The sequence below is a fragment of the Papio anubis genome, chromosome 4, assembly GCF_008728515.1.
Source record: "Papio anubis isolate 15944 chromosome 4, Panubis1.0, whole genome shotgun sequence".
NCBI classification, from domain to species: Eukaryota; Metazoa; Chordata; class Mammalia; order Primates; family Cercopithecidae; genus Papio; species Papio anubis.
In genome coordinates this window covers 169,804,701-169,829,590 of record NC_044979.1, presented here as the reverse complement: position 1 = coordinate 169,829,590, position 24,890 = coordinate 169,804,701, and the positions used below count along the sequence as shown (strand labels likewise).

Sequence of the window (24,890 nt, the reverse complement as noted above, 5' to 3'; positions counted from 1 at the left end):
ACATTCTAGATAACACATTTTTCAATGTTTTGCAAATAATGTTCACTTCACACCAGCTTTAATTGATAGCACATGTTGCAATATGTATTTAGCTTGAGTTTCATTGTTAATGGTAGAGAATGTAAATTCATATTTCAAGCAGGTTTGGGTTTGTTTTTTTTTTTTTTGTCATTTTAATTCTTGTGTGTGTGTGACTTTTTGCCAGAACAGATTCTATTCATATGGTTCTGCCACATAATGTGGCCAAAAAGAGTGTGCATCAGTATTATCTGCAGCAAGCAGTTTCTCTACAGGTTTATTGAAAGCTATTCATCCACTTCATGGAGGTTGGTTTTGTTAAAAACAAGATGAACCCACTTACTCAAGCTCACAGATTTTGCAATTTGTCAAAAGGCTCTGAATGCAAGTGAATGATTACAGGGGCTGCTGTCATCCCCTGCACACAGGGGCACATTCTCTCCTCAAGGCAACTCATGTGTTGGAGGAGACATGAGACTAGTGATATGAGGACCAAATGTAAGCAGCAGTATCATTCCATATACTGAGTGTCAGCCACACTGAAGTTCTTTCTTATTATTTTAGATTTTTAAAAAAGATCTTTTACTACACCTTTCTTCATAGCAATGGATTATCTTGAGCACATGAAGTGTGTCTACCCTGTTTCGGAGACCACCATTCCTAACTCAGCTCCCTCCCTGATAAATAAATAGCAACATATGAATTATTTATTCCACAAATATGGACTTGTTAGCTATTCCCCAAATCTATTTCTTCTCCTTCCTAACACTCAGGAACTACATTTCCTGGTCTTCCTTATGGCTTATGTGGCCATGAGACTGAATTCCAGCCAATGGAATGAGCCCCTTCTAGACCCAGGCCATGAAACCTCCCATGCCATCTTCCTCCTCATCCTCTGTATTACTACATCTGCTGTCAATGTCTAAAGCAAAGTTGGGAGCCATATTTTGAAGACGACAGAGTCTCCATCTGTTTGGGCCCCTGAATGACTCTGTGGAGCAGAGCACTATTCCCACCCCTATCATCAGTTGAACTTTACATGAGTGAAAAATAAATTTGCATTATGTTAAGTCACTAATATGTTGGGAGTCTACCTGTTACAGAAGCCAGAGTTACTTTGATTAATACACTTCTTATGTTTAAGATGTTTTGATAGATGTTATGAGGGCTGCAAAAATAAACAGAAATAATCTTGACCTCAAGAATATAACACACATATGCAAATAATCATATTATGAATCTGTCCAGAGCACAAGCACCATGTGAGTGGCCCAAATTAAGCACAATGTCAGTTTAAACAAAGAGAACAATTGTTCCAGTTACTGTGGTAAGAAAATGTTTCATAAAGGCCTTTGTGATGGCCTTTGGAGGAGACAGAAGATTTCAGTAGACAAAGCTAAGAAGGGATTTTCTCAGAGAAGATAGGTATTTATCTCCTCTTTGAACTGGAACCTTGAATACCCAAGCTAAGGTGTTTGCAATTGATCCTGCAGGCAATGAAGAGCCAAGAAGACATTTTGAGCCAGGGAAGATGTAGTCCCAATGGTACATTACAGAAAGAAAAGAAGGTAGACTAGAGGAAGCACAGAAGACCTGTGTGTTTATGAGATTGATTTGGAAGCAACCACCGTGGTCAGCCTGGTGTTAATAGTTAAAAGCTCAAGCTGCGGGTCGGCTGACCTACTTGTGAATCCTAGCTCTTCCATTTGTCAACTATACAGACCTTGGATAAGCTACTTTACTAAGCCTCAGTTTCCCTATGTGCAAAAGGTGGATAATAATAGAAAGTACTTCCTAAGATTAATATGAGCAGTAAGATAATGCATCTAAAGTATGCAGCACAGTGCCCGGCCAAGAACAAACACTGTATAAACAATTGTCATTATCATTGGTATTCCCAATGTGAGATAATGGGGACCTGAGCTAAGTTTGTCAGTGGTCATGGAAAAGAGGGCTGAATGCAGAGACATGCAAGGAAGGCAGATGAATCAAAAATAACTCCAAAGTTTGGTCTCAGTTGCTTAGAACCTTCTCCCATTGGAAAGATGGACTGGTTTTGTAAGGCAAAACACAACTGCATTTTTAGACAAGCCAAGTTTGAGGTATGAAGGGAAAGCTAGAGGCATTTGCAGACAAAGTGGAAGAAGGCAGTAGAGAGGGAGAATTTGAAGAAGTGAAATGAATTGTTGGAGAAAGATCCCAAATGAGAAAGGAGCAGATGAGACCAATACATAGGTTAGGGTCTTGTCTGAAAGGAAATGAACACACATACTCCTCTTTCCTTCTTCTGAGATAAAAGAGAAAGAAAATAAAAAGGGAAGGAAATATCTAGAAAAACTATGATATATGACACAGAAAAGTTGAACTAGCTAGTGGAACCTGACCTTGGCTTTTTCTGAAGAACTAGTGGTGTGGTCCTCTGCTTGTGGTAGACATGGGGGCAGAGATCTTAGCACAGGAAGCAACCACCACTTAACACTCGCCATCTTCAGTGTTCACCGAAGACCCATGCCTGTAAGACCCTGGGCTCAGTGCTCTGCAGAGAGCATTTTTAAAGGACGCTGTTTTTAATGGGAGTTGTTGAATAACCAACTGCTTCTGGCTTACAAGGATGGCAAACACTCACTGTCCTCGAAATACTAGATTTAAGTTAAAGATACAAATTGGCTTTCTTTGCTCTGAGGTTGATGGACAGAATTAACCCCAACGGCATGGCCTATCAGAGTGTTTGCCAACTGACACCAGGTTGTAATTTGATCTTAATGATCCCAGGGATGCTACTAAGGGACTAAAGGCTGGTTTTCACAACTGGTGCTGAAAAAAATTAAAATTAAAATTTAAATTAAAAAAGATGGTGGCTGGTGAACACACCCATAGGGCAAGCCCCTGCCTCCCTGCACCAGCACACCTGAGCCAACACCAAAAGGCCCATCATTGACTTCTCATACTCTAGGCTGCTCCGATGCACCCTTGCATTTGATTTCATCTTTGGACAATGTGATTGAGGAGAGAGGAAGGTGCCTGTGGGATAGATACCCTTAGAGACGGTCCTGCCTGGCTGCCAGAGCTAAGTTTCCGCCAAAGTTGAGCTTGAGCAACTCAACTTGGAAGCTCCTAGGTTGAAGACCTCCAGCCGGGAGGAACAGCACTCCACCAGAAGACGCAGGTCACATGAGAACCTTCCTAATGAAGTGAAGCTTTGTTTATTTTTCCCTGGTGGAGGTAATTGCATGTGACATTTCTCTGAATCATTTATTTATATTTTTTTTCTTCTTTTTCAGCGTAAGAAATTAAACAGATGGGAAAATCATACTTAAAGAGTTTTCTTATTACTCCTGGCAGTCTTTGGCTTTGGGCAACTGGTCAGCATCTTTCCCTGGCTAGAAATAATGCCTGGAAGTGTTTATGCCGCCTTCAGCTTCACAGAGGGCAAGCAGGGACTGCATTTTCCCCATTCGTTCCCTTCATCAAAGTCTTTGTCCAAGTCATAGTACAAAGATGTGTTCTTGAGGCCCTGGACCCCACTCAGAAGCTTTTTTGTTTAATTTGATTCTTCTTGTTGACATTAGGAGTGCATTTAAACATGTCTCTGTCCCCATCTTGTAGCTGGAATCCAGAGTTCCTTGTTAGGAGGTTGGACATGGATGTAAACGTCCCTGATGGTGAACACAGCTGGGAACATGTGCAACTGAGGAGAGGACAGATGGGACGTGGGGGTGCACTAAGGGAGGGCAGTTCCTTCTGCCTTTATGGAGGAGATGCCAGATGGTACAGCACATTGTACCCATATCTTTATAGGTGCAAGCCCCAGGAAGATGCATCTAGGGGCTGTCTAGAGAATCAGGAGCCTACTGTGACTCCCAAGAGGATCAGGTTCTCCAAAGCTCAAACCAGACCTGAACCCCCAGGATATGCCACCCTTGAATATTTGTTCTCTGCTGCTAGGGTAGAGTTTACATCCAGAAGGCAGAGTTAAGAGAGGTGACAAAACAGGAAGAAGAATGGGATGTGACTTGGGCATGGAGACTTTGGGAGTTCCAGGTATTGATTGAAGTTCAGGTGGCACCAGGATTGAGAATGGGGTCCAAGGGGACACCCCAGCTCCCTACCCCACATCCTGCTTCGTATTTGTGAAACTGGGGTTCTCTGTTCATGTCATCATCTTCTGTCCCCACTGAGAAGGAAAGCAACACCACAGCAGTACATTGCTCCCTGGGGCACTCTTTCTGTCGCCCCCTAATATTTGACCAGAATTCCCTTATCATCCCAGACCGGGTACAGTATCCCTTTTTACATACTCCCACAGTACCCAATACTTAATTCACATTGTATTGTAATATACCTGCTTGAGTCTTTCTTCATCACTAGACTATACACTCTGAAATCAGCAATTGTCTTTTGCTGGGCTTAGCACATCTGACTCATGAGAGAAGAGAGTTGAGACCTCCAAGTCCCACATAGGCATATGACATGGCAGACAGGAAAGCTCAGGTTGCTGTGTCCTCTGCCATCCTCCTAACCCTGGAGGTTCCAAGTGTCTGATTGGAAGACAGACAAAATACTTTCAGCATGGCACACCCCACTGGCTCTCACACCTGTCTTTTCTTTGCAGTTGCTCCCCTGGACAATTTGAAGCCCTCTCTCCTCCAAGGGCTCTCAATGGGTCAGAACCATTTTAGTGATTTGTGTGCTTCATTCATCACAATGACTGGAGGATGTCCTACTGATAATTATTTGGTGGGGGCAAAGAAGGCTCGACATCTTGCAATGCTTAGGACAGTCCCCTGCAGAGAAGAGTCATCCACATAATGCCTAATGTTCAAATGTTTCACCAGGGCTTTATGTAGGTAAAATCTCTGTTGTGTTTTCCATACAAACACAAAGCATTTCTTGGAAGGTTTTTAAATATGGTGAATTTTCCAGGAATGTGACTATCATGTCAACAGAGGGAGGGTTGTATTTTGTTTGCTAAGAGTCATTCACCATTTGGGACACCATGTTACTGACAGCAGTGCCCCTTGTACAGTGTTTGAGTGGCAACATAGCTCACTTGAGCAGGCTGCATTTCTATCTGTTTCTTTCTCAGGGAGGTGGCATAGTGGCCCAGGTATCAACTTGGGTATTATATTTTCTACTTTATTCCTGCCTGAGCATTTACCTATGGAGACACATACTGTTTTATTATAAATAACTTTCCATTTATTTTTAAGTCAGAGCATTATGTCCACCTTTTAAAAATAATATGTGTAGAGAGGTTATATGATTAATTATATATGTAATTATATATATGTAATTAATTACAATTAATTACAACAGAATCATAATTCTGTTCTGGGTTGAATTGTGTCTTCCAAAAAAGATATGCTGAAGTTCTAACCCCCAGGGCTTCAGAACATATTTATTTGGACATTGGGTCCTTACTGAGACAATCAAGGCAAAATGAGGCCATTAGGATAGGCCTTAATGCAAGATGAAAGGTGTCCTTATTAAAAAGGGAAATTTGGACATAGAAACACACATAGAAGGAGGATGGTGTAAAAGACAAAGGGAGGAAACAGCCATCTACAAGCCAAGGAGAAAGGCCTGGAATAGACTCTCACAGCCTCAGAAGGAACCAATCTTGATGACACTTATGACAAGATTTATGGCCTCCAGAACTTTGAGACGATGCATTTCTGTTGTTTAAGCCAGCAGTCCCCAACCTTTTTGGCACCAGGGACTAGTTTTGTGGAAGATAATCTTTCCATGGGATGGGGTTGGGCAGGGGATGGTTTGGGGATGAAACAGTTCTACCTCAGATCATCAGGCATTAGTTACGATCTCATAAGGAACGTGCAACCGAGATCCCTCACATGCGCAGTTCACAATAGCGTTTGCGCTTCTATGAGAATATAATGCCGCCGCTGATTGGACAGGAAACAGAGCTCAGGTGGTAATGCTCGCTTGCCCACCACCTACTGCCTGTTGTGTGGCCCAGTTCCTAATAGGCCATGCACCAGTACCAGTCCATGGCCCAGGGGCTGGAGACCCCTGGTTTAAGCCACCCCAGTCTGTGATACTTTGTTATGGCTGCCCAAGCAAACTAATACAATTTCATTCCAGAAAAGTAAGGAGGTGTGAAATGTGTTATACAAAGAGGATATTGGGCATGATGTGGTTGAGAACAATTCCTCTATTCAGACTGTCAAGCAGGGCTGCAGAAAATGGCCCCAAACAGCAATAATAATACAAAAATCAGGCTTGGTTTGGCAAAGGGCAACACCGTAATGGGTAATTTCAGTGTCAGAAGTAATCAAAGTATTAAATATCTAGCAAAAGAAAAGAAAAGTAAGCCTCCAACTATGGAGACTTCCTGAACTTGAGAGGGATTGACCACAAAGCTATTAAAGTTTAAAAAGAAAGAAAGAAAATCTATTTCATACTTGGAGAAAGCTCTTAAAACTCTTCTTGCTGTGGACAAATAGCCCCACTTAATGTCTGTATGGATTTTCACTGTTCCTGAAGCATTTCATGTACTTTGTTCCGTTAAACTGTTACAACAGTCCCAAGAGGTACGCAGAGCAGATGAAACTATTCTCATTTTATATCTGAGAAATCTGTGGCTGTTAGAGTAATTTGCTCAGGGTCAAATAAACATGACATTTTTCTTTATTAACTAAAATTATTTTGGCTGCAAGAAATAGCCACCAATACCAATGTGAGTAACTTACACATAAAATAATTTGATACCTCAGATACTCCCAGCCAAGGAAGCCATGAGCAACTGGCCTTGGGAGGACTGGAGCCACAGTTCTTCCAGGGCTTTCTTTATCCGTGCAGCTGCTACGTAGATGACTCCACAGCCCACCTCCAAGATCTAACTCCCTGATTGAATTTCAGATTTCCAGATGAGAATCTGACTGATCATTCAGGCATCTGACCCTGTGCCAACCAATTGTGCCCAGGCCAGGGAGGTCATGCAGTATCAGCAAGGCCTGTAGGGTTTTGATCTTATGGTTTAGGGGGAAGTTTCTAGAGAGAGGAAAATCCTTATGTAGCTGAACAAGTCCAGAGAAAATCCATCCTTTTGGGCACTCAGCACACTCTAACCTTCCTGTGCATCCAGATATGCCCCCGGGTAACGCAGTGCAGAACAAACAGGTACAAGCACACACCCACTTGCCGGGAGAAACAACTATAGGTATATCCAGCTAACAGTCCATCGATGGGGGAACAGTGCATCTAACATCACTCCTTCTCCTCCTGGGCTCACAGATTAGCTCTATTTCCTAGTCTCTGGGGGAACTAGATGTGGCCTGTGACCTAGTTCTAGCCAGTGGGATATGAGCAAAAGTGTTGGGCATCACTTCCAAGTCTTATCTGCTTTGCTCTTTCCCCTTCACTGACTTGATGCATATTAATATAGTGACCTTGGCAGATTCTGTATATTATGGGGGGAAAAAAAAAACAACATTGAAGGAGCCTGGGTCCCTGAGTCAATTCTTGGAGGAGAGGCACCAGCAGATCAGGAACATATTTGGAATTTGGGAGAGCAAGAAACAAATTTCTATGGTGTTTGAGCCCTAACACATTCTTGGGTTTGGTTTTATGGCAGCTAGTGTTGCCTTACGCAATGCAGAGGATGATGCTCAAGACACACCTTTCAGAATGTTACCACACTCCAGTTTGTGTTTGTTTCTTGCCCCTCATTCCATCACAGTCACTTCTCCCTACTACAACCCCTACAGACTCCATCACCATCATTATAAATCATATAAAGAAATAGGGAGACAGAAAGAAGAAATCATCCTAGATATGAATCAAGAGACCGAGTTGCACACCTGACTTGCTAACTCTACCTCTTTTGCTCATGGGAATTCCTTTTTCTCTGGGAACCACAGAAATGGGCTGCTGGCAGCTATGTTTATCCTGCATGAAATTGCCTCCTGAGGGCTGACTGGTATAGGAACAAATTCCTGACCTAAAAGGGCCAATCAACTTCTCTCTTTCAGGAATCTGAAATTTGAATGAGAGAAAGAGATGATGAGATGAGGACCAACCACATTAATAGCAAAGTTCCAGAGGAAGGGTCTATTAACTCCTGAGGTTGACATCACTGGAAAAGCATAGTTACTGTCTTTCTTGAGTGGACTCATTCAACTCTTCCCTGAATGAAATGATTTGCCAAGCAACCTTCTAATAAATTTCTGTTAATGCTTCAACTTTTCGAGTTTTTTAAAATTGAAACCAGAAGAACTCTATCCAATGAAGAAAGTAGTTCCAGAGGAAGGGATTTGTTGATCTTCACAGTACCCAAAGGAGGTGCTCTTCAACCATTCACTCATTCATTCATTCATCCATGTATTTAGAAAATATTTATTGGGCTCCTACCATATGCCAGGCACATTGTGCTAGATGTTGAGGATTCAATGATGAATCTGGTCTCTGCTCTCCTGATGCTTGCAGCCTAGGAGAAAAGGGGACATTGGTTGGATAATCTGTCTCATGAACATGCAGATTTTGAGAGAAAGATTCAGGTCTATGAAAGAGCATAGCAAAGGATGGAATCTAGACTTGTGGACACGAAGAAACAACACTTGCACTAACTATTGAATACCTAGTAGGCATTGACTCCTAGGAGAAATCAATGCTTTACCCAAATCTTTACAAAACTCTGTGATGGGAGCTTAAATAGAAGTACACAGGGAGTACCATGTGGCCCAACAGAAGTATTTTAATTTCTCTGAAAGCAATGGAAAAGGTGTCTCATAGTAGATGAGATTTTAGTTGAGGACAAAAAGGTTTTCAAAGAAGAAAATGGTGGAAGGACATTCCAAGCAGAGAGGAAAAAGCATATGCAGAGGCATGAAGGTATCAAAGTGTCAGAACAAATAGTTCCATGTGGCCATAGAATTCAGGTGAAGGATATTTGTGAGGGAGAATTTCAGTAAGGAAGCTCGAGGGCCAGATTATGAAGGGCCTCATCTAGGTCATGCTAAAGAAGTACGATTTTATCCTGTGGGCAGTGGGGAGCCCAAGGAAGATGAACACAGGGAAGTGTACAGTAAGATTTGTGCTTTGGAAAGTTCATTCTAGGTTTCCTGAAGAACAGATTCAACCTGGGAGAGAATGGAAGATGACAGGACAATTAGGAGCTATGAACTGCCTCTGCTGTGTTAACAGCTGTTATCTGCTAAATGATCCACTAGAGGCCTGAGGTCTACTATAATCTCAGCATTCATGGGAAAAGAAACAGTTTGAAGTGTCTCCCCAAGCCTTCCTCTCCTACCTCATTCATCGCCACCATCTTGGTTGGCCCAAACTGCCTCAGGTGTGGTGTGTTGTGTGGCTCTTAACTGGTCTCTCTTGCTGTGATCCGCCTTTTAATCTCTCTTCACGTTGCCAGCTGGTTATGCTCCTGGGACCTCTCAGCTGATCACATTCCTTCAACTCAGGGAGCTATCTGCTGCCTAAGGGTCAAGCCATAGTCCTCTCTTCCCCCACCAGCCTCTCACCCTTTGCTCACTAACACTGACTCTCCTTTACCTACATTGTCTTTAATTCTCACCTCACCCCCAAAGGAAACATTATTGTCCTTATTTTTTAGTCTCAGATAGGCTAAGTCACAGGTCACAGACGAAAGGCTACAGGCTGGTAAATTGTGGAATCACATTTTGAATTTAGACCTGGCTGACTCTGAGGCCCATGTCCTTTCTATTTGGGAATGCTAACACTGAACTCATGTTTTCCAGAGAAACAGAACCAGCAGGATACAATAATTGGCTCGTGTGATTATGGAGGCTAAGAAGTACCAGCATCTACTGTCAGCAGGTTGGAGATCTGGGAAAGCCTATGGTGTGATTCAGTGTGAATCCAAAATCCTGAGAACCAGGAGAGCTGATGGTATAAATCTCAGTACAAGGGTCAAAAAAGATGAGATACGTTATCTACGCTAAAGCAGACAGGCAGGAAGCAAAAGAGACCAAATTCCTGCCTCCTCTTCCTTTTGCTCTATTGAGACCCTCAGCAGATGAGATATGAGATGGTGCCCACCCACAATGGGGAGTGCCATCTACTTTATGGAGTCCATCAATTCAAATGCTGCTCTTATCTGAAAACACCCTCACGGACACACACAGAAATGATTCTTAATCTGGGTATCCTGAGGCCTGTCAAATTTATCCATAAAGTTATCCATCACAACTCCACCCCTTGTCAACTTGGGCACCCATACATATCTCCTTAAACCATACTTAATCTCCAAATAAAGGTAATAATGAGGTCATAATTCCACCTAACATGATACAATCATCCTGCATACAACGAAAAATACACTGACCCCTTCCCCGGAAGATGAAGTAAAGTCCTTGAGTAATGTTTACTCTTTCCCTTGATACCTCTAATTTAAACACTGCAGTTTAAAATTCACAATACTTAAATACTATGACAAAAATCAGTGGATCTTATGTGGCATGGTAAGTGAACAAGAGAGGAAAGAAAACAAAGATACACACACATGCACACACATACACACACACACATTCATAGCAGAATGAGGAGGAAATATTTGTGACAGTTAAGTCCATTTCTGTAACTAGTTACATTATTGTAGCTGGTATTAATAATCACTTTCTTCCATTACCCATTCTGTTTTCCCTTTGCCTTCAGCAAGCACCTCAGTTGGTTATCGTTCTTTACCCAGTGGGGCAACCCAAACATTCCTTCCCCAAAGGTCTGGGTCATTACTAGCCCAGCCTGGATTGACTGTTGTCATTTTCCATTGACCTTAATCACAGGACATAGTAATACTAAGAGATACCAGAAGGTATCTCCTATAATTCAGACATACTCTTCCTTACTTTCATTGTGGAGATATAGTATAATTTCCTGTTGGTAATCAGGACCAATCACCCCGCCAATACCACAACTCCCTTCCTTGCCTGTGGTTTTTGAGGCATGAGGAGCCCAAAGTGGTTAGATGGCAGTCTTGACTTTCTGTTCAATGGAATCATCACTGTGTCTCTTGGTAGAAGCATTCCTTCCTCCAGAAATAAGACCTCTAGCCCAGCAGAGCATAAGGTCATAAGAATAAGAAGCAAAATTTTGCTAGTGGGTAATAGTGAGTCACTCCAGTTTCCTTGGACCCAAGAATCCTGGCTATCAGAGAAGTAGCACCATGTATTGGAGGATGATACAAAGCATAGAGAGCCTTCTGGAGAACCTTGCTCTAACTCTGCAAGGTATTACCATCTAGCTGACACTAATACTGCATCTGCAAAAGGCCATTCCACTGTTCTATCAAGTTAGCTGCTTCAGGATGGTGGATAACATGGTAGGAAGAGTGAATTCCATAAGCATGGGCACATTGCCACACATCTTTTACTGTGAACTAAGTTTCTTAATCAGAAGCAATGCTGTGTAGAATATAATGGTGCTGAATAGGCAGTCTGTAAGTCCATGGATGGTAGTATTGGCAAAAGAGCTGCATACAGGCAAAACACATTTGTATCCAAAATAAGTATCTATTCCAGTAAGAACAAAATGTTTACCCTTCCATCACAGAAGCAGTCCAATGTAATCAATCTGCCATCAGGTACTTGGCTGATCACCCCAGGGGATGATGCCATATCAAGGGCACAGTGTTGGTCTCTACTGCCAGCAGATGAGGCACTCAGCAGTGGCCATAGCCAGGTCAGCCTTGGCAAATGGGAGTCTATGTTGCCAAACCCATGCACAATCTCCACCCTTGCCAACATGGCCACTTTGCTCAGGAATTCACTGGGAAATGACAGAGGTGGCTGGAAAAAGGATGGCAGGTATTCATAGAACAAGTCATCCTACCCATTATTAAGTCCTATTCTGCTAAGGTCACCCTTTGGTGAGCATTCATATGGATACAAATATAATCACTTTTTTCACCTATTTATAGAGGTATGTCCAACCTACCTCTTCCAAATATTTGTCACTAACCTTCTAATCTTGTTTCTTCTAAGTTCCTGACCATCCAGTCAGGATGACCCCAGCCTATGAATCAGTATATAATTGCATGTCTGGCCATTTCTCCTTCCAAGTAAAGTGAACCACCAGCAGTGTGGCTCAGATTTCTGCCCACTGAAAGGATTTCCCTTCACCACTGTCCTTCAGGGATGGCCCAGAGAGGGCCTGTAGAGCTGCAGCCATCCACTTTCAGGTGGTGCCTGGATGTTGTGCAGAACCATCTGTAAACCAGGCCTGGGTCCTCTCTTCCCCTCTCAACTGATTCCCTACATGAAGCCATAGGGAAACTCCCATGAAGCTGGGAGAGAAGGCATAACAGGGGTGGAACCACAGGCATTTGGGTCGCTTTTTCACATAACTTACTTGTGTTTCCAGGGCCCACCTGGGACCAATCATATATACCACTTCGTTTGATCATGGAGTGTTGCTTTACATGCCTAACTTTATGACTTGATGGGTCAGAAAATACCCAAACCATGACGGGAAGCTCTGGTTTCATGGTAACTTGGTGGCCCACGGTTACATATTCAGTCTCTATTTAAAGGCCCAGTAGCAGGCCAAGAGCTGTCTCTCAAAAGGAGAGTAGTTACCTTCAGATAATGGCAGGGCCTTGCTCCAAAATTTTAAAGCCCTGTGCTGCAATTTGCCTACAGGGGCCTGCCAAAAGCTCCAAACAGCATCCCCATCTGACGCTGACACTTCAAACGCCATTGGATCTGCTGGATCATATAGCCTGAGTAGCAGAGCAGCAGTCACAGCATCTGGGATCTAGTGCAGAGTGTTTTCTTTTTCTAGGTCCCACTCAAAACTAGCAACTTTTGGTAAACGGCCACTATCTGGTTAAGTGTATCATAATCCACTGTCATTCTCTATGATCTGTATTCTGCACAAGCCAAATAGGAAAGTTGAATGGAGATACAGCGGGAATCACTACCCCCGCATCTTTCAAGTCCTTCATGGTGGTACTAATCTCTGCAATCCCTCCAGGAAAGCAGTATTGCCTTTAATTTATTATTTTTCTAGGTAGAGAACATTCTAATGGCTCTCAGCCTTTCCTACCATAATAGTTCTCACTCAACATGTTCAGGGAACCATTGTAAGGATTCTGTCAGCTGCCAGCTGGCAGAATCCATTCCAGTGGTGAATTCTGGAACTCAGGGAATAACCACAGGATGGGTTAAGAGGTCTACTGAACCCACTGGAAGATGGACCTGAGCTAAAACTCCATTGATAATTCAACCTTGAGAAATCTGGGGTCTCTCCATTCAGAGCCAGTGATATGGTTTAGCTGTGTCCTCATCCAAATCTCATATTGAATTGTAGCTCCCATAATTCGCACGTGTTGTGGGAGGGACCTGGTGTAAGGTAATTGAATCATGGGGCAGGTCTTTCCCATGTTGTTCTTGTGATAGTGAATAAGTCTTAGGAGATCTGATGGTTTTATTCAGGGGAGTTCCCCTGCACATGCTCTTTTGTCTGCCACCATGTAAGATATGACGTTGTTCCTCCTTCCCTTTCTGCCATGATTGTGAGGCCTCCCCAGCATGTGGAACTGTGAGTCAGTTAAACCTCTTTCCTTTACAAATTACCCAGCCTTGGGCATGTTTTTATTAGCAGAGAGAGAACAGACTAATGCAGTAAACTGGTACCAGTAGAGTGGGGTGCTGCTATGAAGATACCTGAACATGTGGAAGCAACTTTGAAACTGCTAACAGGCAGAGGTTGGAACAGTTTGGAGGGCTCAGAAGAAGACAGGAAAATGTCAGAAAGTTTGGAACTTCCTAGAGACTTGTTGAATGGCTTTGACCAAAATGCTGATAGTGATATGGACAATAAAGTCCAGGCTGAGGTGGTCTCAGATGAAGATGAAGAACTTGTTGGGAACTGGAGGAAAGATCACTCTTGCTATGCAGAGACTGGCAGCATTTTGCCCCTGCCCCAGGGATCTGTGGAACTTTGAACTGGGGAGAGATGATTTAGGGTATCTGACAGAAGAAATTTCCAAGCGGCAAAGCATTCAAGAGGAAGCAGAGCATAAGAGTGTGGAAAAGTTTGCAGCCTGACAGTGCATAGAAAAGAAAAAAAACATTTTATGGGGAGAAATTCAAGCCTGCTGCAGAAATTTGCATAAGTAACAAGGAGCCAAATGTTAATCACGAAGACAATAGGGAAAATATCCCCAGGGCATGTCAAAGACCTTCATGGCAGCCCCTCCCATGACAGATCTAAAGCCTAGGAGGAAAAACTGATTTCCTGGGCCCGCTCCAGGGCCCCCCTGCTGTGTGCAGCCTATGGACTTGGTGCCCTGCATCCCAGCTGCTCCATCCATGGTTAAAAGGGGCCAAGGTACAGCTCAGGCTATGCCTTCAGAGGATGCAAGCCCCAAGCCTTGGTAGCTTCCATATGGTATTGAGCCTGTGGGTGCACAGAAGTCAAGAATTGAGGTTTGGGAACCTTTGCTTAGATTTCAGAGGATGTATGGAAATGCCTGGATGTCCAGGCAGAAGTTTGCTGCAGGGGTGGGGCCCTCAAGGAGAACCTCTGCTAGGGCAGTGCAGAAGGGAAATGTGGGGTCAGAGCCCCCACACAGAGTCCCCACTGGGGTAGTACCTAGTGGAGCTGTGAGAAGAGGCCCACTGTCCTACAGACCCCAGAATGGTAGATCCACTGACAGCTTGCATCGTGCCCCGGAAAAGCCACAGAGCCTTAACACCAGTACATGAAAGCTGCAAGGAGAGGAGTTGTACCCTGCAAAGCCACAGCAGTAGAGTTGCCCAAGACCTTGGGAGCCCACATTTTGCATCAGCATGACCTGGATGTGAGACATGAAGTCAAAGGAGATCATTTTGAAACTTCAATGTTTAATGATTGCCCTGTTGGATTTCAGACTTGCATGGTGCCTGTAGCCTTTTTGTTTTGGCCAATTTCTCCCATTTGAAATAGGTATATTTACCGAATGCCTGTACCTCCATTGTATCTGGGAAGTACCTAACTTGCTTTTTATTTTACAGGCTAATAGGTAGAAAGGACTTGCCTTGTCTCAGATGAGACGTTGGACTGTGGACTTTTGAGTTAATGCTGAAATGAGTTAAGACTCTGTGGACTGTTGGGAAGGTATGATTGGTTTTGAAATGTGAGGACATGAGATTTGGAAGGGGCCAGGGGCACAATTGTATAATTTGGCTGTGTCCCCACTCAAATCTCATACTGAAATGTAGCTCCCATAAATCCCATGTGCCATGGGAGGGACCTGGTGGGAGGTAACTGAATCATGGGGGTGGGTCTTTCCCATGTTGTTCTCATGATAGTGAATAAGTCTCACAAGACCTGATGGTTTTATAAAAGGGAGCTCCCCGGTGCATGCCCTCTTGCCTGCTGCCATGTAAGACATTACTTTTCTCCTTCCCTTTCTGCCATGATTGTGAGGCCTCCCCAGCATGTGGAAGTGTGAGTCAATTAAACCTCTTTCCTTTATAAATTACCTAGCCTCTGGTATGTCTTTATTAGCAGCACGAGAATAGATTAATACAGTCAGTGTCCAGCAGTCCCCAAAAGGTCTGATTATTTCCTTTTCCCTAATATAACTACCCTGTTAAGGCTGTGTGTTCCTCTGGGGAAAGCTGGGAAAAAGATGAACAGTATAAATGTTCTATAGTATAATGAGGGCTCTTCCTTGAGCGGGCCCAGTCTCACTCAAGGGGTTCTGAGTCTGTAAAAGGCTCAAGTCTGGGAATTGATTGAGGGGTCATGAGTCTGTTTTTATGATTCAAATTAGACTTTTGTTCACTTGACCTATAACTTTTCTGATTATACAGATCAAGTAAGAATTTAGTAGGCTTCCTATCTATTTCACTTCTATGAACACTGATTAATTAGCTAATGCCAGAGTCTGTAGGAGAAGACTGTTTTGACTGCTGCTTTGACTCTGCTGTCCATTACAGTAACCCTGCCCACCTTACCTTTGACTGTTTAGTGCCACTACCTGGTCTCTGCCACCCAGGAATCTATTTATTCCCATTGTGTTTGGGTTCCCCAATTCAGTAACTGTGGTTCTCATTGTGAGGTGTGGTCTACAGAAAAGAGCAATCACAGAGGTCTTCAAGAATGTTGTGGCTCCTCTCACAAATTTACTCCTCACAGTATTGGTGAAATGTATGTCTTCTACAGCCTCCCAGTGTGGGTGAGTAGATCCTAAATGACAAAACCGCTCTAATATTCCAATCTCCCTAAGCCTTGGATTCCCTCCCTCTACGTTAAACTAAGGTAGGTAGGTCATTTCCAATTTGCTCACAGTGGGACACCTTTGGATCTATGTTTCAACCAATAAACCAACCAAACAAACTGTTAGAGCCATTTCTAACTCCATGAACTACAATATTAGATGCAAAATCTCTGCTTAGTGAGCCCATGTCAATAAATTCAGCCTGATCCAACTTTATGTTCCTTCTATGATTATCCCACACTTTTAGTATACAGCCCTACACATGTTCCACAGACTTCTGCCTACAGTAATTTAAAAACTCAAGCAGTTCTTCTAATTATAATTACTCTCCTGGGTCACACATGGTTCACCTTTAGGAGCCTGTTAGAACTTAAGTCAAGTTATAGGTCTGGAAGCAAAGAGGGATGGTGGGAGTGGGTCCTGAAGAGAATCAGCATTGTCTTCCAAGGCAACTGCCTCAAGTGAAGTCATTACAACTTCCTCAGGCAATGCAGGGTTAATCCTCCTGAGACCCAAGTGGACAGGCTGATACCACTGAGATGATGGTGCCATTACCTGAGAGTGGGAAGGCCATGGTCACTGGGGTTGAGGAGGCCACTTCTGCTGGGGGTAAGGAGGTCAATTCCACTGGAGATAGGGAGACGTCTGCCACTTGCAAAGCAAAATAATCAGAATTTAGGGGCTCAGTGTCCCCAGCTTCATCAGGGTCTTCCCACACCTCCCTATCCCAATTTACAGGATCCCATTCTTTCCTAATCAATGCCCTCACTTTTACCCTGTGAGGCTGGGAGCTCAATTTGTCTTGTAATTCAGCCAGCTGAAAGATAAGATTCTGTGTTTGATTTTCAGCATTTCAGCTCTGTGGCTACACATGATGAGGGTCTTTTTTAGGGCATACCAAGAAGCTCTTGAGTCATTTATGTAGCACTTGTACTGGGAGTCCCTGTTCAGCACTTCAAGTCCCTGAGCTCAGCTCATTAGGAACAACCAACCAATTCACTATATTTGTTCATTTTCCAGAAATATTTGAAAGTATTATATACAGATTCACCTATATCCTTGCTTCTCATAGGTAGTTAAGTGTATTCTATGCAGGTATTTTGTGCATTTCTATAAACAGTTTATACCATGGACTGTCATTGTTCTCTTTACTACTGGAAATAGCATAATTAGTGTCTTTAAATTTAATCAGATTAGAGATTCAATTTCAGAAACCCAAGAACTTATTTTAGAAAATTCATATTTAAAATTCTGGCCCTCTAGAACTACTCTCAGTATCAAAATTTCTATTAGGGTTCTCCACAGAAACAGAACTCTCATGTAGGTCCTCTGGAAAACTCCAATGTGGATTTTGATACTGATGTACATATATAGACTTATTATGAGGAGTTAGCTCACATGATTGTGGACATTGAGAAGTCCCAGCATTCGCTGTCTGCAAACTGAAGACCCAGGAAAGCCTCTAGTGTGATTCCATTTGACTCCAAAGGCCAGAGAACAAGGGGGAGCTGAAGGTGTAAATCCCAGTCAGAGGGTCAGAGAAGATGAGAGAAGCTGTCCCAGGTCAAGTAGGCAGGCAGGAAGCCAAAAGAAGCAAATTCCTCCCCTCCCTTTTGTTTTCTTAAGGCCCTCAAGGGATTGGATGATGCCCATCCACATTGGGAGGGCAATTCTCTTTATTGAGTGCACTGATTCCAATGCTAATTTCATCCAGAAACATCCTCCGGACTCCACCAGGAACAATGTTTAATCTGGGCACCCTGTGGCCAGTCAAGTTGACACATAATTAACCATCACAGCCAAGTAGCCATGTTTAATTAGGCCATGTTTTCCGAACTATGCACCCCCTCTGCATCCTAATATCTCAAGGGTTGAGCCAAAGTATTGCTCAAAGAATATCAACAAGTGCTAATACTGCTTTTTCCCCCAAAATCAAAGTAAATAATCAAATTTTAAAAATTTTTACATATGTGCCCTTTACAATTTTTTAAATGTCTTTGGTCCCTATGACCAGTTGTCTAAACTAGAATTTAGTATAGGATACTGACTCTGCACTATTTATATAGTTATTTTAATTGTCTGTCTCCTAAATAAGTTTGAAATTTACTGAAAAGACCACATGGTTAGTGGGAAAAGTGGGAAATTAGGCCATTGACTATTGACATACACAAAGCCCTGAAAGCCTGACTCAGTACAGTAGTGGTGTGCTAAGCACTGGGGAGACTTGAGTGACTTTTGAGCTGAGAAGAAGCCCAATTACAGCTGTGCCATAGGAATACTTCTTTGACTACAGGGGCCAGGAAAGATAACAGCAAAACTTCTCAAAATGTGGTCTTCTACCAACTGGATCAGAACCCCCCAGGATCATTTTAAATGGGAACACCCAAGACCTCCAGTCAGAATTTCTGGGTGTAGGACCCAGGAATCTATATTTTAACAGTCTCCCAGATTTTAATGTACATTTTAATGTACATTGAAATTTATGAATCAGCAGATTAGATAGAGGAGAAGTGGGAGATATGAAAACCAGTTCGGTGGCTGCAGAGATTCTGCCAAAGAGAGGTGATGAGTGAATAAACTAGAGGGACTTGATCTAGAATGAAACAAGTAATAACACATGAAGGAAAAGCCAGCAATGGACAAGCAGCCAAGGGCTTCTGACCAGGGTGACCGAAGGATGGTGGGGCCATTAGCAGAAACAAGGAGGGTAGGAGAACAAGTTAGGAGGGTAGGAGAAACATATGAATTTGGTCAAAGAAAATATATATGTTTGGATTTGGCCACTGTAAAAGTGAGGTGCTGGCAGGACGTCCTAGCAGGCACATGGGATGCTCTGTCATGAGCAGATATCTGCATGGTATTGTACGTCTATGGTCGACTCACATGCCTAGAAACCGAGAGACATAATGAAGCTCGGGCCATGGGGCAGGTCTTCTCGGAGTCTATTAACTTTCTCTGCTTGTGGCCAGAGATGACACCCATTGCCTGACAGCTATCTGCAGATTAGTCCATTAGTCACACAAAGGTGATGAGAACTGAGGAGAGGAAGATGAACTACCTGAAAACCAGCTTATGGTTCCCACCCCACCGGGTCTACCTGACAACAACATTTTCCAAAAGGTATCACAGTATTATTACTCTTGAGCTCTGGTTGGGATCTCTGTGCATGTCCTCATTGCAATAGTGCACCAGCAGTTCACTTTCAAAAGCAGCTTCAAAATCCTCACAGCTGTGTTTTAAACTCGGCCAATTAGATTTCACTGGAAAGTCAGTCAGGGCCAAAACCTGGGAGCAATTTCAAGGACACCTTTTAAGACCAAAAGGCAGCCTTTCAGAATTGACAGTTTCTGTAGATCCAAGTTACACAGAGCCTTTCATCTGCACATTAGCAGATGCAGGACTGGGAGGATGGACTGGAAGGACTTATCTGAAACTGGAATCATCAGGTTTCCTGAAACACACACATTTTCTTGTTTAGCTTCCCATCCACCAAGGAGGTCATCTGGGGAATATCACTGCCGGAAATATACCTAGAGGTTTTCAATTAAAATAAATTGCCTCAATCTTTGCAAATTATACAAGAACTGGCAGTGTCATACCAAGGCCACAAACTCACTCTCAGGCAAGCTCGAGGGTGACAAACTTCAGAAACCACAGATGGGGAATGAAATCCCTTCGATGCTCACAGCCTGCCCTCTGTGACCTTCTGAATGGAGTCACAGTGCCTGGTCCTCATAAGCCCCAGGAAGCTGTCAGCAGAAGCTGTGGAAAATCCACCCCGGTGATCAGTCCTCAGGCCTGCTTTAGTCTCCGGTTGACCCAAGGTCTTCCTGCCTGTCTCAGAGGACTCCTGGGGCCAGCTTAGGGATAGGTGGCATCACACATCCTTTCTGTAATCCACCAAGCCTAACTCATCTCAAGGACGGTAAGTAACCCTCAAGCACCTCCCAGGTCCAAACCCTCCCTGGCCTCTGATCTTTATTTCCATCAGACTCTCCTGGGCACGCAGAACAAGCAACACATTTATGTTGCTTCCCACTCTAGACCGTAAACTCACTTGTATTTTTCCTTTCTGGAATTCCCCTGCTAGCTCTACAGCCCCAAGAGAGGAATTGTCCAGAGTTTGGATGAGTGACACTTGTATTGCTTACAAACTTTTCAAGATGTGAATATTTAAGATGATTCAGGACTATGCATGGTGACACATGCCTATGTCACTATATTAGTCTGCTAGGGCTGCCATAACGACGTACCACAGACTGGGTGGCTTAAACAACAGCTTTTTTGTTTTTGGGGGGTTTTTTGGGTTTTTTTGGTTTGTTTGTTTTTGAGATGGAGTCTTGCTGTGTCGCCCAGGCTGGAAAGCAGTGGCACGATCTAGGCTCACTGCAGCTTCTGCCTCCCTGATTCAAGCGATTCTCCTGCCTCAGCCTCCCAAGTAGCTGGGATTACAGGCACGCACCACCACGCCCAGCTGATTTTTGTATTTTTAGTAGAGATGGAGTTTCATCATGCTGGCCAGGCTGGTCTCGATTACCTGACCTCATGATCTGCCCACCTCGGCCTCCCAAAGTGCTGGGATTACAGGTGTGAGCCACTGTGCCCGGCCAAACAACAGTTTTGTTTTGTTTTAAATATAATTCTAGAGGCTGGAAGTCCCAGATCAAGGTGTCAGCAGGGTTGGTTTCCTTCTGAGGCCTCTTTCCTTGGCTTACAGATGGCCACCTGCTTCTGGTATTAATATTTTCACATGCTCATCCCTCTGTGAGTCTGTACCCTAATTTTTTTTATAAGAACACCAGTTAGATTGGATTAAGGCCCGTCCTAACAGCCTCATTTAACTGTGGTTACCTCTTTAAAGACCCTATCTCCGAATTCAGTCCCCTTCTGAGGTCCTGGAGGTTAGGAATTCAAACATATGAATTTGTAAGGACACAGTTCAGCCCACGACAGCCACAGAGCATGCACCCAGTGGAAGTCCAAGCCCTCCTGCGCCTCGCCTCAGAGCCAGACTACCCACTGCCGTATTCCTCATGAGTTGGAGTGAGTTAGGGAAGACAGAAAGTTCAGTTAAGTCAGCTGTTTCTGGTTCACAGCTCTGGTAGAAAGTTCACTGGGAAGAAGTGTTGGCAATTAATAACCGGCAGGCTCGGGTCCTCACCTGTTTAGACCCCCATCTCCCTTGTCGGTGGGCATCACCTAGTGCCTTCTACTGATCAGCCACCCTGCCTCAAAGCCGTGGCCCCCCACCCTTCAGAGAAGAATCTCACAAAGCATTCACACACACTCCAGGTGACAGAAATTGCTGTGCCTGCAGTGCTCTAGTTACATGTGGGACCCAAGCACTCGGTCCAGGCCGGCTTGGAGCACATGTGATCTCATCGGACAGAGGAGGCCGCATGGAGGGCCCCATGCGGAGACGGGCCCAGGCACCGACCAGAGCCTGCTGGAGGCTGCATGCAGCTGTTCGAAGAGAATTAGTTTGACCCTCACAATGGAAGAGGCAGAACAGTTCAGGAAATCTACTCTAAAAGGGCAAAGATACCTACATCTGTGTCAAAGAGAAGCACTGCTATTGGTGAGAAAACACTGCAAGATGGAACAAGGTGTGGCACCGTTTAGAGGAGGGTCAGACCCGAGGCCCGGGTGAGAAACGCTTGGGGGAAGGTGGCCGTTGAGCTGAGTCTGGAAGGCTGTGGGTAAATGGGAGGGGATCCCAGAAGTGGGGGGCACAGCCTGTACAATGACCAGATTTCAGGCCTGTTCTGACCCAAGCAAAGGCAAAGACCGAGTGCTGCTTGAAAGCATCCCCAGAGCTACATGCCCCAGAAAGAGCAGGAGCTGAAGGCAGTTGCCTGTGGCCAAAATAGCGCCTGCAGACAGCGGGAGAGGCCAGCCTGTTCTCGGACTCAGCACCCCTTCTGTATCGGAACCAGAAACTGGCTCTCCACTGTCAGCATGATTGCTTTCCAGGAATCTCCTGTTTTGTAAAGTATTTTTGCCAAGATGTGATGTTTTGCAAGCCCTGCAGCCCATCTCCCTCCTCCTCCGTCAAACTGATGAAACCATTCATCTTCCAGCCCCAGGCAGCCTTACCCCACCCCAGCCTCACTCCCCAACTCACCCCAAAGTCTGGCTAAGACCCAGGAGTCTCAGAGGCAGAAGACAAGCCCGTCTGTCTGAACCAGAACTGGCGACATGGAGGGGCTGTGGTATCCTCACTGCCCAGCGAAGACAACTGCCTGTTGGCAGACACTCCCAAGGGGCCTAAAAATCTCCAAGACAGTCCCTGCATTTGGCAAGAGACAGGGTCGGATCATTTATGAGTGTATTTTGACATAATTAAGGGCAAGGGGCCGTTTCTGAAATATTTGCTAGAGGGCTGTATTTTAAACTCATTGCACTGCTCAGTGACTCCTGCTCCACATAAACTAATCAATACAGTAAATATTTATTCAAATTCCCATTTACGAGGCCAAAGGGAAAATAGGTTAACTACAGAGGAAGTGCTTCATGCATGTTGATACCTGTACCCAGAAATCATTTATCCCAGCCTTGCAAGGAAACAGTAAATGTCACCAGCCCACTACTGTGCATCAATCCAGATAGAAACTTCTTAACGCTGGATGATATGTGATTAATATTGATCAAGCTATGGGACAAGCATTGTTCTAAAAATTGTGCATGTATTAATGTACGTAACCCAAAAGAGACTTCCATTTTACCGCAAAAACATCAAAATCCTACATTAAAAATGTAAGAGATTTTAAGAACATGTTTAAATTCAAAACCACACCCCTGGGGCTCTTTATGTCAGCATCCTGGGTAGTACCTCGTGGTAGTATTGCCCCACCGTGAATACTGATGTGATAACGAACTGTACCTTTAATATCTTAAGACTTTAATCCTAAGGACTAAACCCAGATTGTTCTATCTCAGCGTTCCTGGGAGCCCTGTGAAAGCTAAAAGCTAATTTGGGATTTAGTCTACATATTGTAAAGAATTCCCAGTCGCTGTTTGAGCCCTTGGTGAGCAGCCGTGCCAAGAAATGACCCCAGACCTTTCTGGTAACCTAGCCAGGGCCCAGGAGAGAGAGAGGAGAGAGAGGGTGGACAGGTCACTTTGTCTCCACTCTAGCTTAGCCAGGGCTAGGATCATAACCCCACTAGCAGCAAGCGTACAGCTTTGGGAGAAATAGGAAAGTAATCCAGTAAGAAAACACTGTAGGAATTGAGAGGGCAAAATAGCTGCCACAAGACCTAAATGGTGTCGGAATGCTTTACAGAAAGTCTACTCTGTTCCCTACTTCTGGTGCAGTGGGGGAGACGTGTAAGATTGCAAAGTCATACTCCTTCAGGGATGAATGCCCTCAGCCCATGCCCTTGACAGGTGAATGCAAACTATTATGTAGTTGGACATATTTACTTTACATGCATTTGTGTATGAGTATGTGTCATGCCCATGGGGTTTCCTCCTCTGTGGATTAGGGAGGGTTGAAAGTTTCCCCTCTCTTGTCCTTGAAGGAATATGTGACTCTAATAGTGAGGCTTTCAGTCACCCTGTCTAACCTTTGTCAGCAAAGGGAAAATTGAAACCTCCAATAGAGCCCCGTGACCAGCCAATTTTTTCACCTTAGCCTAGGACATCACTAACTATGAACAGCAACACAGGTTAGGCAGTTGCCATTTTTCAGAGAAGCTTGCAGGAGGGTGGAAGCCGATCCAGAATGTTTGCTGGCGGGGCGGGGACACAGAATGCAATTATATGGAGACCATGAATTTATTCACATTACAACTCAGAGATTCAAAGAAACTATTCTTTACTGTCTCTATAGCTTCATCTGATATTTCTCATGAGAGGCTAGCCTGCTGGGCAGTAGGAGCTACTAAGACTGGCCAATTGACAATAGTTCAGGTTTTTTTCCAGTTTAAACTGCCTCCTTTCAATTTAAATGTTGAGTCCGTTTATTCCAAGTTCAATTCCCTTTAGGATAGCTCATATTTTAATAGTGTATATAGGACTGCTCAGATTTCCTCCTGTGGTTGCTTTGTTACTTTCCAATATGGCAGCCAGTGTCGGAGGAAAGATGGAATTTTCATGATTTTGAAGTGGGAGGGAGAGTCATCTCTGAACCCCTCTTCTGGAAAGCTCCCCTAGCCAGATTTCCTTATCAACTTCTGCCTGACCCTTTGAGGGCACCCAGGCACTTCTGTTGGTCCATTCCCTACTGGTGTCGAAGGCATCTAAAGAGGCTAATCTCTGGTTTTCCCTCTGCCTGACCCAGTGAACTCATATGTATTGCCCAGGCTGGTGCAGGGACAGGCTATGAAACAATCTCCTGCTAGAGTCCTAAATGGTGTTTCTCAGTTTACCCAACAGTCCCCCACCACCATCAACTCTGGGAGTGTGAAAAGGAGAGGGGATATTAGGGCTGGGGCTTGGTCTCTTGCCTCCCTTTTTACTGTCAGCCCTCTGCCAATCCTTCTGCACCTATGGAAGTGGCCAAAAGCTGGGGTCCTCCAAGAGGTCTGAAGCACCCCACCCTTTTTTTTTTATTTTTATTTTGAGACAGAGTCTCGCTCTGTTGTCCAGGCTAGAGTACAATGGTGTGATCTCTGCTCACTGCAACTTCTGCCTTCTGGATTCAAGTGATTCTCCCGTCTCAGCCTCCCAA

The 24,890-nt window shown here is 44.1% G+C and overlaps 1 protein-coding gene across 1 annotated transcript in view; it reads right to left on the bottom strand.

Annotated features, from left to right (window-relative positions):
* The window catches only part of KCNE2 (potassium voltage-gated channel subfamily E regulatory subunit 2), a 91,927-nt gene extending 71,454 nt beyond the window's left edge, over window positions 1-20,473 (bottom strand). Inside the window, exons 1-2 of the mRNA XM_021935532.2 lie at window positions 16,772-20,473; window positions 8,389-8,464 (exon numbers count right to left, since the gene is read on the bottom strand). Coding sequence (XP_021791224.1) covers window positions 8,389-8,391 — 3 coding nt within the window. The 5' untranslated portion in view covers window positions 8,392-8,464; window positions 16,772-20,473. The remainder of the gene's footprint in view (window positions 1-8,388; window positions 8,465-16,771) is intronic.
* Between the last annotated feature and the right edge of the window lie 4,417 nt (window positions 20,474-24,890).